The 13,122-nt window shown below is 39.3% G+C and overlaps 1 protein-coding gene across 3 annotated transcripts in view; it reads right to left on the bottom strand.

Moving 5' to 3' along the window:
* Positions 1-3,800: 3,800 nt before the first annotated feature.
* Positions 3,801-13,122, bottom strand: part of LOC141325544 (E3 SUMO-protein ligase RanBP2-like) — a 22,727-nt gene continuing 13,405 nt past the window's right edge. For 2 of the 3 annotated variants that reach the window (XM_073834294.1, XM_073834296.1), the window contains 7 exons: positions 8,928-9,641; positions 8,337-8,411; positions 7,191-7,283; positions 6,757-6,899; positions 6,406-6,679; positions 5,991-6,325; positions 3,801-4,544 (listed from right to left, as the gene is read on the bottom strand). In XM_073834294.1, the coding sequence (XP_073690395.1) occupies positions 4,230-4,544; positions 5,991-6,325; positions 6,406-6,679; positions 6,757-6,899; positions 7,191-7,283; positions 8,337-8,411; positions 8,928-9,641 (1,949 nt within the window). In that variant the 3' untranslated portion in view covers positions 3,801-4,229. The remainder of the gene's footprint in view (positions 4,545-5,990; positions 6,326-6,405; positions 6,680-6,756; positions 6,900-7,190; positions 7,284-8,336; positions 8,412-8,927; positions 9,642-13,122) is intronic. The other variant, XM_073834295.1, reaches the window with a different exon arrangement.

Raw genomic sequence — 13,122 nt, 5'->3', positions numbered from 1 at the left:
ACATGTCTGAGTGGGTCCTGCGTACTGTAGAAAAAGGATATCCCGGTGCTGGGAGCTCCTTGTCGCTGTGTTATGCTAGCAACGGACGTGTCCCTCACCGGTTGGGGAACCGTCATGAGTGGCCGCTCAGCCCGCTAGTGCAGCAGATTTGGAAAGTGTTTGGTCAGGCTCAAGTGGACCTCTTTGCGTCTCAAGAGACATCACAATGTCCCCTTTGGTACTCTCTGACTCATCCAGCTCCCCTGGGGCTGGATGCCATGGTACAGACGTGGCCGAGGCTGCGTCTGTACGCTTTCCCCCCGATCGCTCTGCTCCCAGGAGTTCTGGAGAGAGTTTACGGGTACGGAATCAGTCTACTCCTGGTAGCCCCGTACTGGCTGGCCCGAGTATGGTTCTCGGACCTGATTTTTCTTCTCGACGGCTCTCCATGGGAGATTCCCGTCAGGAGGGATCTCCTCTCACAGGCGGGAGGCACCATTCTTCACCCCCGCCCGGAGCTGTGGAAACTATGGGTGTGGCCCCTGAGGGGGCACACCTCATAGGTTCTGGTCTCTCAGCCGAGGTTGTTGAGACCATTCTCCAATCCAGAGCTACGAAGAAAAGTGTATACTTAGATGGAGACTTTTTACTACATGGTGTAGAGTTCCTACAGGCTCGTTTCTCCACGGGGATATCCCACTCCACCCTGAAGGTGCTCGTGGCAGCGATTTCGGCCTACCATATCCCTCTTGGTGGCCTTTCAGTAGGCAAGAATCCCCTCGTCATACGCTTCCTCTGCGGTGTGCTGAGGCCTCCAGTACGACCCCGTGTCCCCACGTGGGACCTAACTGTTGTGCTTGAAGCCCTCTGTGGTCCTCCCTTCAAACCAATCGAGGAGATCTCAGACCGCTTCCGGTCTATCAAGACTACACTGCTTTTAGCCTTGTCTTCTCTGAAGTGAGTAGGAGACCTGCAGGCCCTTTTCGGTGACCCCTTCATGTCTTGACTTTGCGCCTGGCATGGCCAAAGCCTTCCTTTACCCTTGAGCAGGGTATGTCCCTAAGGTCCCTACCTCCACACCACAGCCAGTCGTGCTTCAGGCTTTCTGTCCTCCTCCTTTCATGGAACCAGACCAAGAGAAGCTAAATCGCATGTGCCCAGTTCGTGCCCTGGATGCCTATGTCCATAGAGCTGCCCTGTGGCGTAGGTTAGACCAGCTGCTAGTATGTTACGGCAAACCAAAGAAGGGTTTGCCGGCATCTAAACAAACTCTGAGCAGATGGATCAGAGATGCCATTTGCTCCGCTTAAGAGTCCTCTGACCTCCCCTCACCATTGGGAGTCAAGGCTCACTCAACCTGCGCTATGGCCGCTTCTAAAGCTCTTCTCGCAGGTATCCCAATTCAGGACATCTGCAACACAGCGGGATGGTCCACGGCACTTACCTTTGTCAGGTTCTATGACCTTGACCTTTCTGCCACTCCTGGCACCTCTGTTCTTTTGCCCTAGTTCCTGGGCAGGGATTTGGAATTCTGGAGGCGTGGGCATCTCGTTCCCCATAGCGTTTCAGACACTCTGCCTCGAACCCATTCTTCCGGCATCCCTGCGAGCGCTAGCTTCATGCTTTGAAGATGACGCCGTTTCCCGGCGCACATGCTTTTATAGCTTCCTGGTCAGTGACGTCATCACGCCCGTGACGTCATGCCCTCCTATTGGACTTTTGATACAGATTTAGAGCGTGGTTCACCAATGGCGTTCCCCATAGCATTTCAGACGCAGCATCTCATTCCCTCAGGGAACCATGGTTACATATGTAACCTGGGACGTTTCTTGTAGGTCAGACAGATACAGTAAAGAGAAAAACAGGGTTAAAGACTAGCCCTAAAGAGCACATTTACTGCACACAAATGAATAACAACACCTGATCTTATTGCTGGATGGTCAGGGATACGGTAGATTAAACAGTTTTCCTGAAATTAAGTTCCAAGCATAGGTTCGGACGGAGCTTAATCATTCAGTTGTAGGAATTCGTTAGCTCAAAGAATTTAAATTGATCAATATGTGAGTGTACATGTATGAGACTATGTTTCTCTCATCACATGTGCACTGCAAATCTCCACCAGGTCCTTTTGACCAATGAATAGGATGAAATGAGTTATTTAAAACATACATTTCAGTCAGGGAAAGTAGTTTAACTCACAGGAAATTGTGTATAATAATCGTCATTAAATATACACATTTCCAGTTTCTGATTAGTAACAGTAATGATGATATCGACTTGTTTCTTTGTCCAGCAAATTCTTCAGTGATATCGATTACTCTTACGTCGGCTCGTCGTCACGGCAACGTGTTTTACTAATCAGAACGGAGTTAAAACAATTGAACAAAATAGGGGCTTAAGGTAGCAATATGAGATCGAAACAGTTTAAGTGACTATTGTAATGTAAGCATTCAGCACAGAGAATCATTATATGTGAATATATGGTTGTTTATTAAACTATTCTACTTACAAACGATCGCACATAGACAAACGTACATAAAACACAAATAGACAGAGAACGCGTGAGAGAGAGAGTAAGAGAGAGAGAGAGAGAGAGAGAGAGTTGCATGGTACAGGAATGAACGGTTCTGAACAACCTGAAATCGTTTTTCATAAAACGCCTTAAACGCAGCTATCTACGTTTGTAGAAAGAACGGATACTTGCAAGCTCTTGTTGTTGTGCATTGGTTCCGTATGTGTTCAGTTCAGAAAGTCCTTTTCCAGTTCCTTGAGAGTTCCTTGAGACCGCATGGTTTTTCAAGTAAGTTAGGCCTCATCTCCTAGGGGGAGGTGGCGGGATGACGTGTGTTTGAGTCCAGTAGAAGGGAAGAGAGAGAGACGGTACTGTGTGTGAGCCCTTTAAACTCTGGAAGATTGTCGCCTCTCAGCATGGGCTTGACCAATGAGAGAAGCTGAAATTCCAAGCGGGAGGTTTGGATATAAAGTGGGCTTTTATGACCCTTTGTCTGAGAGCAAGGTACTTTGCATGTGGGTATTCATGCAAATCTACTAGGGATTCATGAAACTCTAATATGTTACATGTGTATCGACATATAATATGCATCATCCTTTAGACCATCAAAATACGAATTCAGAGATACCAAACATGACCATGTGGTTACACCACACAACACATCCATCCATATCTATAGTAACACATCCATAAAAACATTACACAATACCAAAACACAAGATACCCAAACCACATTGAAATACAAACTGACTTGAGGATTGGTGTGTTCATCCATAGGAAGGTTTGTCAAAGAATTAATGAAAGAAGTCAGTTACTATTGCAGTCTGTTTAAGAGAGAGTTGGTTGGGAAAGCTCCGATTCACATACTTGTGAGTCGTAAAGTTTATCTGGTCTGGCAGAGGTGTCCTGGTCACTATAGCAACCGACGGCCTTGTGGGCCATCTGAGCCTACCCAGCACCTACAGTGGTGGATTGGGTGAAGGGGGGTCTGTGATTGTTTGATACTCTAATGAACAATTGTGTGTTTGATTGGTCCAGACCCTACACAGTCCTAACAATCATCATTACAAGCTTATACTGTATAAGCAGCACTCATGCCGTTCCAGCAACAGTTCTTCTGCAATCCCTCCACCTCCCCATCTTCTCTTTCATTTGTGTTATTCTCCTTCTATATCGTACCACAATGAGGAGTTGAACTTGGAGCTTAAACCAAGCATTTGGTTCGAGCCTCTATCAAAGTCAACAAGCCAAGTTTAACTCTTAGGACTACATGGGCAGGCGAAGTCATGAAACATTTGTCAAAACAAAAGAAGAAAATAAGCAGCTTTATTGCACTTGATTCAAAAGTATTTTACTGCACTTACAGTTTGTCTTCAATAATGACATGCTTAATTTTTATTTTATGATCACGCTTAATTTTTATTTTATGATCAGGATATTGAAAGCGTGTTTGTGTGAGACCTCATAGTAGTGAACCAAATACACACATTTAACAAAGAAAGCATTCAAAAGATTTACATTCTGTTCACATGAAGAAATAAAGTTTATTAAAGTTTTGTCTTCTTTTTTGCAAAGCATAAATTTCATTGTCAACTAGTGCTGTGCACTTTATTAACACACTAAAAAGACAAAAAACAAAACAAAACACTGCATATACAAGTTCTGATTTACACAGGAGTTCAGGGAACACAATCTCAAACTTGATGAACAGTAGTTTATATAGACTTTATTATTCACTTTATATTTGCTTAATCTGTCCACAGTTTGAGATGGCGATGGTTTTCGTGGGTTTTCCGTCTTTAGTGCCCAGCTTTCCGATTTTCCTCACCACAGCCATGCCCTCTTTGATGAAGCCGAAGACCACGTGTTTGAAGTCCAAGTGCTCTGCTTTCTTGAGGGTGATAAAGAACTGCGAGTTGTTGGTGTCTCTGCCGCGGTTGGCCATTGACAGCAGCCCAGGCCCTATGTGCCTCACCTCGAAGCTCTCGTCATCAAACTTGTCTCCATAGATGGATTTTCCTCCTGTCCCATCTTGGTTGATGAAATCACCACCCTGAGTGACAGCAGGACACAACACAAACACTTATTTAAGTAGCCATCAGAAACCAAAACTAGAAGCAAAACACCCCAGGTATTTCAGACTGTTGCCATGAACGGCTCTGTTTAGTTTATTTTAGTACTTTTAGATTATAAGTAATTGGTGCTCTGGAAGAATCTAGAATAAATGTTTTTTTATATTTTATATCAGTTTAATGTTTATTTTATTCAACAGTTACTTCTGGTCCTGGAATCTGATTAGCTGAGAGGTCTTTCCAGCTATGTGTTAAGACTCGTTCACACCAAGAACAATAACGCTAACTGTAAAAATATAACATTTAAATGTAAGAGAGTAGTGGAGTGTACACTACAACTATCTCTCAGAGGGATGATATAATTGGGATCACTTTTAGAACAATTTTTCCAGCTGATGAATAATAAAACACTGACGAATATTCAGAATTAATTAGAATTTAAAGGGCTTAGGCATTTAAAATTGCAGACGAAATAGCGGAGAAGCTCTGTACACAGTACACAGTGTAACAAAAAACATAAAATTACCTTTAATATATATTACCTATAAAATATAGTGTAAAACGAGTATTTCCACTCGAACCGTTTCACCTTTTTTATCACTTTTTTTCAGCATTTCCTTAAGCGAGTGTCATGGTGGATAACCAAACCCACTAAAGGTTAAATATTTTTAGTTAAGACTAGTTGTTCAGACTTCAAATATGAGGTTTGTTTATTATAAAGAGAGTTCTTATTAAGACAATATTTGACAATTTGCTTCAACATTTTTAGACACGTGAGATCCAGATTGTCAGTGGCCATTCAGCACTCATGAACCGAACCCACTGAGAGCAGCCTCACATTGGTAATTAATAATCTTATTAATCTTTTATTTGTTCCAAAGCAAATCATTATGACTGAGGGCAAAGTCTTATAAGTTTTTTTATTTTTTAAAGTCTTATTTTTTTATATAACTTTAGTGATGTATTAAAGCACTGCCTTTGTACTTTTGACTGAGCTGCCTAGCAACTTTTATAATGCCAACAGACACCAACAGGGGTAAAACACCGACCAGACAAACCCAACAAACGTGTCTGTTTCAGTTTTTCTGTATATGTAAATTGTGTAAAGTTGGTGTGAATTGTGTGAGTGTGAATTGGCCACTACTGCCAGTGTAGATGGGTTCTGTTGCTACAGCGAAAGAATAACAATTGCAGGTGTTTTGTATCGGCAGGTTTTTTTAATAAAAACAAATAGTTTTCATATATTTTTTAGAAAAGTTAAAATAAATTTAAAATTATTATTTATTTATTTTTAAGTTCAAGATGTGCATTATTTGTTGATTTTATAGATAACAAATGCAATAATGATTGTTTTGACACTGAGAATCTCATTCAATGTCTGAACCATGCTGTGATTTCAAAATACCACAATAACAGTGGGTTCTCACCTGACACATGAAGTCTGGGATGATCCTGTGAAAAACAGACTGGTGGTAACCGAAGCCCATCTCTCCCGTACACAGAGCCCGAAAGTTTTCTGCCGTTTTGGGGACAATGTGAGCGAAGAGCTCCATGACTATTCTCCCAGCATCCTCGTCATCTATGGTGATGTCAAAGAATACCACAGGGTTGGACTCTTGTGAAAGTGCCTTGGCGGCGGACATCTGAGCAGCATCAGCCTGCGACATGCGGCTCTGGCAGTCGGTGAACACTCGTCTGAATGACTCGGCCAGCTCTGGAGTCTTGAACTTGGCTGCCAGCTGCTCAACTTTCCCATCTCCCTCTGTGTGTGTAAACAAACATGTATATGTGAAGCCACCAGCAGGAAAGATATGTGTATGAGGTGAAGGGTAAGACTTGTACCTGAGTAGTCAGTGGCGGTCCACACCAGCGCATTACCCGAGGTGTTCATGGGCTTAAGCTCAATGCTCTGGCTGATGGTGTGGTTGGCGCAGACATTCAGCACCTGCTCGCGTCTCATCACCACACGGTAGCGCTTTTCAACAGGGTGGCAGAGGATCTTGATGTCTCCTACTCCACGTTCCTTCCACTGACTGAGCTCACGGTCCCAACGGTACAGTTTGGCTCGCTCTTTGAACAGGATCTCTTCGTCCTCCTCACCGGACCTCACCTCCACCTGCAGAAGCCCCGGAAACACGTCACACTTCTCTGTAGACACAGACCACAGCTAACAGCATCACAGTAAATGCTCACCTCAGGCAGGGACACGATCGGCTCAAAGTGGATCTCATCATTACTGAGCTCCTCAATCTCACTGCTTTCCTCTTTTTCTTCATTTTGTATCGCTGCACTTCCAAAAACTCTGGCTCCAGCATTTGACCATGTATAATCGGCCTCTGCAGGAAAAAAAAAAAAAGAGCTGAAAAACATCACTTTGCCAACTTTAATACTGACAGCAACATATTCCAGGTCATAAAAATTGAATGATGAAATGTGTAGGTCTTTAAAAACAACCAAAAATACATTATGATCTGCTAAACGACATCATTTTCCAAAACCAAACAACGATTAAATTAGATTATAACACAAATAAAATTGACCTGTGTGTTTTAGGCAACATTAACTGCATTTACTGTATGCAATAAAAACACATATTTATTATCAGAAAACAATTATTAGCCTCTCACCTTTTTTGGCAAATGTGAATTCCCCTGTACTCTTTGTCTGCAAGTCTGCAAATGAAGACAAACTTGCAGATGCAAATCCAAACAAAAGACCTGCTGCAGCAAAGCAAACACACATCACAAGTTAAACAACATTTAACAGGAAAATTATTTACAGCCTGTTTCATTGTCCCTGTATTTTACTCTGACCCTGATCCTCACTCGTTTTTCTTTTTAATCTTTGAATTTTACTTTTTTATCCTGTCCTGTCTGAATAGGGCCTACAGACAGTCATATGTGGAAAGATTAACTTAAAATGTTTGGGTTGGTATAGGTTTTAGTGCTGTTCTGGACTTTTCTGTGTTGAGGGAAGAAAATGCAACATCCAGTACCATTATGGTTACAAATCATACCTGTATTTATTTACAAACAATAAACTTAAATTTAGTTTTTTTGTTTGTTTGTTTGTTTGTTTGTTTGTTTTGTTAATGTGCTAAAAGTGTGCGGTAACACAACAATGTGTTCAACAATAAAAGCATGACAGTCTGTGATTAAATTAAAGTGCTGTATGATTAATCATATTTTAATAGTATTTCATTCTCATTTGTTCTCATGAAACTTTGACTGCCTTGTCATAAAAATAAAAAAAAAATATATATATATAAACACTACCATTCAAAAGTTTGGACACACTTCTTCATTCTCTTTGATAGGGAAGTGTGTCCAAACTTTTGACTGGTAGTGTGTATGTATATATATATATATATAAAATTAATAAAAAAAAGTGATTGTTTTATGTCGTTTTTGACCCATGTAACTTTGTATTCTAATAAATAAGCTTATAATGACACCAACATTTTAGACAGCAGTTAAATTTCACAGTTCTTCATTTTTTCCAACTTGTTTATTGCTAAAATAGATGTAGCACAACATAACATGTTTGCTGCTGATCTATATAATTATAGTACAATGACAGAGACAGAGTGTAAGTTTGTAGGTTTGGCCCTCAGAGCTCAACTGTCAAACTATGCCTGTGCTTGAATGTTTAAACTGGCAAGACTGAAAAAACATATGCAAATGCTAAACCCGACTGGTCAAATAGACAGACCTCACTGTTGGGCCCTGATACCTGAACTAGTCAAAGTAATGCATTTCACAAGAGCAACCTACCATGATCAGATGCATCAGCTCCATGCACATTCAGCTTTTCCTTCAGATTCCGCACTGCACTTTCAGAATCTTCAACTGTGCAACAGAGTGAAAAAACACTGGTGTATATCTGAAGTGAATCATTTCTCATAATGACACATACCGTTTAATTAGATTTAGTTAGAAGCTGTGGATACTAGTCATGGCAATCAAACGCATATGCAAATTTCAGCAGTTAAAGTGTACTAAATGACTGGAGAATTCTTGCATATGATTTGTAGTTCACCAGAACATTTGATTATGGCTGTTATCACTACCTGGCTTGAATTGAATATATTTGTATTAATGGATAAAGACAAGTCCCACCCAATAGTTTTTACCTTCTTAAAGCTGTTTCACTCAGAAATATGTCAGAATACAGAAAACAAGTCTACTCTAAAAGGATACTAATTATGAGATGTGAAATCAAAAATCAATAAGGCAAGATGCAGTAGAGCTTTGCTTTTGTTACACTTAAATTGTTGTTGCCTTTCTAGTTGTTAAGATTCAAAGAAGCCTAAGTTATTGACTTAATAACACAGGAAATGGCAAAACTGAAGGATTTTGGCTTACCAGTATTGAGGGGATTATTATTGTGACCACAAGCATCTACAGACTGATCCGAGGAACTCGGAGCTGCCTCTTTTTCTTCCTCTTTGTGAAGTTCAGCAACATTTTTGAGAAGGTTTGATGTAGATCCATTTTGTGACTGTTTGTCTGATGCTTTTGCCTCAGATTTTGCAATACCAGACTTCACAACAGGCACTGACAGGAACTTTGAACTGCTTGATGACTTTTCAGCCTCAGTTGTAGAGGACTCAATCTTGAAGCCTTCTAAGGATGCATTATAATTTCTTGTACCAAACTGAAAGGCAGTGCCTTGATTGAAATTGGCTTCAAATGCTATCACAGCAGGTTGGCAGACATTTTTTGCCAAAAATGACCCTCCTTGTGATGTTGCATTACTTTTTCCAGTGTTGCAGGCGGCACTAACAACTGGGACCGCTGGAGCTGCTGACACTTCCTTATGTTGTGGTGCATCTACCTGAATTGTTTTCTTATCAGCCTGAGCTCCAAAGCCAGCAGATGTCACAGCAGCATCCTCCAATCCAAACTTAAAAGAAGCTGGTTTTTGAGATCCAGATGTCAAGCTTGTCAAAGTGACATCAGTGCTGGCGATGTTCTTAGCAGAATCTCCAGAAAGTCCAAAAGAAAACAACTTGGCAGAATGAGCCACAGGGGCAGGAGCTGCACTGCTGCACACAGAGGGACCTATAGTAGTAGGAACTGAGAAAAAAAATAAAGAATGGCTTTAAGCATGTCCTTATTATTGTATTCAAATGTGGTTCTCTTTTTTTGTGGCACAAATCATTCTCTATTTTCAGGGTTTCTGCAGGTTTTAGGTAAATCTAAAACCTTTTTATGACCTTGTTTAAACCAATTCTTTAAACTGACACATCTTCATAGCTGAACACAATTTGTCAATATGTTCTCAGTATGTTCAAAAGTGTACATACAAGTTAATATGATTCTTTAGGGTCTTAATGAAAGTTCTATGACATACTTTGGTTAAAATTTCTCAATGGTAGTGTAAAACAACACCCTTTTTTACCTTGTCAAAATCAGCCCTGTTCAGAGCGAGCTGTTTTGTTGCATGCCTCTTTAAATGCTAATGAGTTTTGCTCACCCCACCCCTCTCTGCCAATGGATTGATGAGCAGACTATAGGGTAGAGTGGGGCACAAGCTAACATGGGGTTTATTGTAACACACGTGGTTTAAACATTTCCACACATGCTAGCGTAACCAAATTTACAGTATTTACTAGTTGCCATAGCAACACTATGCAGAGAAAAACAGTTTGCCAAAATTCAAAAGCCGTTTCAAGATATCACTGAATATTTATTTTACCATAGTAAAAGTACATTTCTGGCTGAAGTAAACTTTTCATTTCAGTTTTTAGTATTCATTTAAAACTAGACACAACTGCTATTATTTTAACCTCCAATTTGTTATTTATCAGTTTAGATAGTTTATTAATGCTTGGCAAACCAGCAGAAGACACTAACCTGCTTTAAACTCCAGTCGCCAGATGGGGAACGTTGTAACACTGTGGCAATATGCCCCGCTGTTATTAAACTAAGCTAGTCTATGACATTGGCGATGCAATTGACACTATTTACTTCTAAGGATTTTGATAAGAAACCACAAACAGGTGAATAAAGGCTGACAATCAATGTTTAATGTTCAGAAGTTATTATTTCAAGAAATGTAAAGCATTTTGGCTGGTTCATGTGTGTTGTGTTCTATGAGAGCTGTGTGTGGAGGAGTGGAGTGTTTTTCTGAATGTCTAAAAGTGTTTCATCAATTTGTTCACATTGTTTTGAACTACTGTACAGCTGTGTGTTGCGATCAGGGCCGTTCCAAGCATGTTTGCAATGTGTTCATTGTCAAACTCCAAACTTAGATTATTTAAAAAAATTTTTTTTAAATGTCATTACTTCATTTGAAAAAGTTAACACATGTATTTTATTGACAAAATAATTTAGTTTGTAGGTTTATTTTTTTCATTCAATCAGATAACATTTTAAGCTGTCATATGGTCGTGTTACAATGTGCCCCTCAGATGTTACAATGTACCCCACCTACGGGGCATGTTGTCACGATTCACTTCCTTTCATTTGAGGTAAATAACGAAAAACGTATACACTGTACACAAAGCAATATATTTGTACTAGACAAGTGTGAAAATACTGTGGATAAAAATTGTACTCTGAACCCCACGTGGATTTACATAAACAGGGAAATTCAAAAGTGTTAGGTTGTGCCCCGCTCTCCCCTACACTTTAGCCGCATTTAGCAGCAAAACATGCTAACTAGCACATTATTAGGAAAGGCGATTTCTTTCAAGGATTCATGAAAAAAAAAAAAAAATGATTTGCTTGAACATAGACGCATTTAGGTAGATAGTCTGGTGCATTCCCATTCAAAAGCAAAAGTAACTGCATCTTCAGCGGCTCAGATGTCAGAAGTAAATGATGACTGCTATGTTCAATGTTACATCCAACAACAAAAGGAGACATTCTTGTCTACTTCTGCACTGGAGTCGAAACCATGGTCGACAGTTCATAGCTCACTAAGGGCGGGTCTAAGGTAAGACGGCTGTGTGAATCAACTATTATCAGAACGGCCTCTGTGTGACAGCCAAGAAGCTGAGAATGGCTTGATTTGAAAAAGGAGATATGATATATATTGATTTTAAAAGAGCACTGGGTGGATTTTTAACAGTATAGGGTGGTTGTGTACACACTGCTACAAGACATTTATGTTCAAAAAATGTAAAAGTGAATTTTGCATCTGATGACCCTTTAATTGAATTCATAAAACAACTTAATTTATTAATTCATTTACAATAATATATATATTTTTTTGGTTCTCCCAGAAATTTGATTGTGTATTTTAACTATTCTAGTAATCAGATGAAGGCATAAAACATACATTTAATTTATCTTTTAACCAATGAAAAATTAAATTGTAATCAAATTAACATTCTACCGTACAATAGTAATATATTTCTTTGACATGTTCTTCAAAAAAAAAAAAAAAAAAACTGTTATTTTGATGGTTGCCGTGAAGACCTTCACGTATGTGTGTGTGTGTGTGTGTGTGTGTGTGTGTGTGTGTGTGTGTGTGTGTGTGTGTGTGTGTGTGTGTGTGTGTGTGTGTGTGTGTGTGTGTATTGTAGTTGTTGTTGTTTTTTTATAAATTTGCAAAGATTTCAAACAAACTTCTTTAATGTGGTTTCACATTTTGGGGTATTTTTTTGTTGAATTTGGAGAAAAATAATGAATTTAATCCATTTTGAAATAAGGCTGTAACATAAGAAAATATGGAAAAAGTGAAGCGCTATGAATACATTACGGATACATTGTAATCTTAGAAGACCTCACAAGATGAATGTTTTCCTGTATGCCAGCAACAGTAACTGTACATCGCACTAAAGTTACTGCTCTCATAAAACTTGATCTGGGACTTGGACTTGTTACATTTAAATTGATGTTGCCTTTCTAATTGTTAAGATTCAAACAAGCGTAAGTTACTGACTTAATAACAAAAGAAATGGCAAAACTGAAGGATTTTAGCTTACCAGTATTGAGGGGATTATGATCTTGTCATGCAATGTCATGCAATTTAATTATAAATAAATACAACTAAATGTTATTGTTTTTGTGTCGTTTTTGACCTTAACATTAACCTTACATTCTAATAAATAAACCCAAATTTTAGATAGCAGTAAAAATTTCACAATTTTTTCATTATTTCCAGCGTGTTTATTTCTAAATTCAGCACACCATAAAATAGGTGTAGCACAGCTACATTTACTTGACTGTTTAAACTGGCAAGACTGAAAGAATTTTTTATTTTTATTTTTAATTTTTGCAAATGATAAAGACCAACCTGACTAAAAAATAGAACACCCAGTTATGACATTATTACTATTGTCTTGTGTTAATATCAGTGGATAAAGACAAGTCCCACCCTATAGCTTTTTCACATTTGCCGTTCCACTCAGAAATATGCCAGAATACAGAAATTAAGTTAGCCATAACTACTGTAATAGGACACAAATTATGAGATGTGAAATCATAAATCAAAATGGCAAGATTAAAGGAGAACTCCGGTGTGATTTTGACCTAAAGTGTATTGAATCATGATACCGAGTGTAAACGTACCTTGCATATCTCATCTCGTCTTGTCCACTGCTGTCCG

This window comes from Garra rufa, chromosome 2, assembly GCF_049309525.1.
Source record: "Garra rufa chromosome 2, GarRuf1.0, whole genome shotgun sequence".
Taxonomy (NCBI): domain Eukaryota; kingdom Metazoa; phylum Chordata; class Actinopteri; order Cypriniformes; family Cyprinidae; genus Garra; species Garra rufa.
This window is presented reverse-complemented; position numbering and strand designations above follow the sequence as displayed.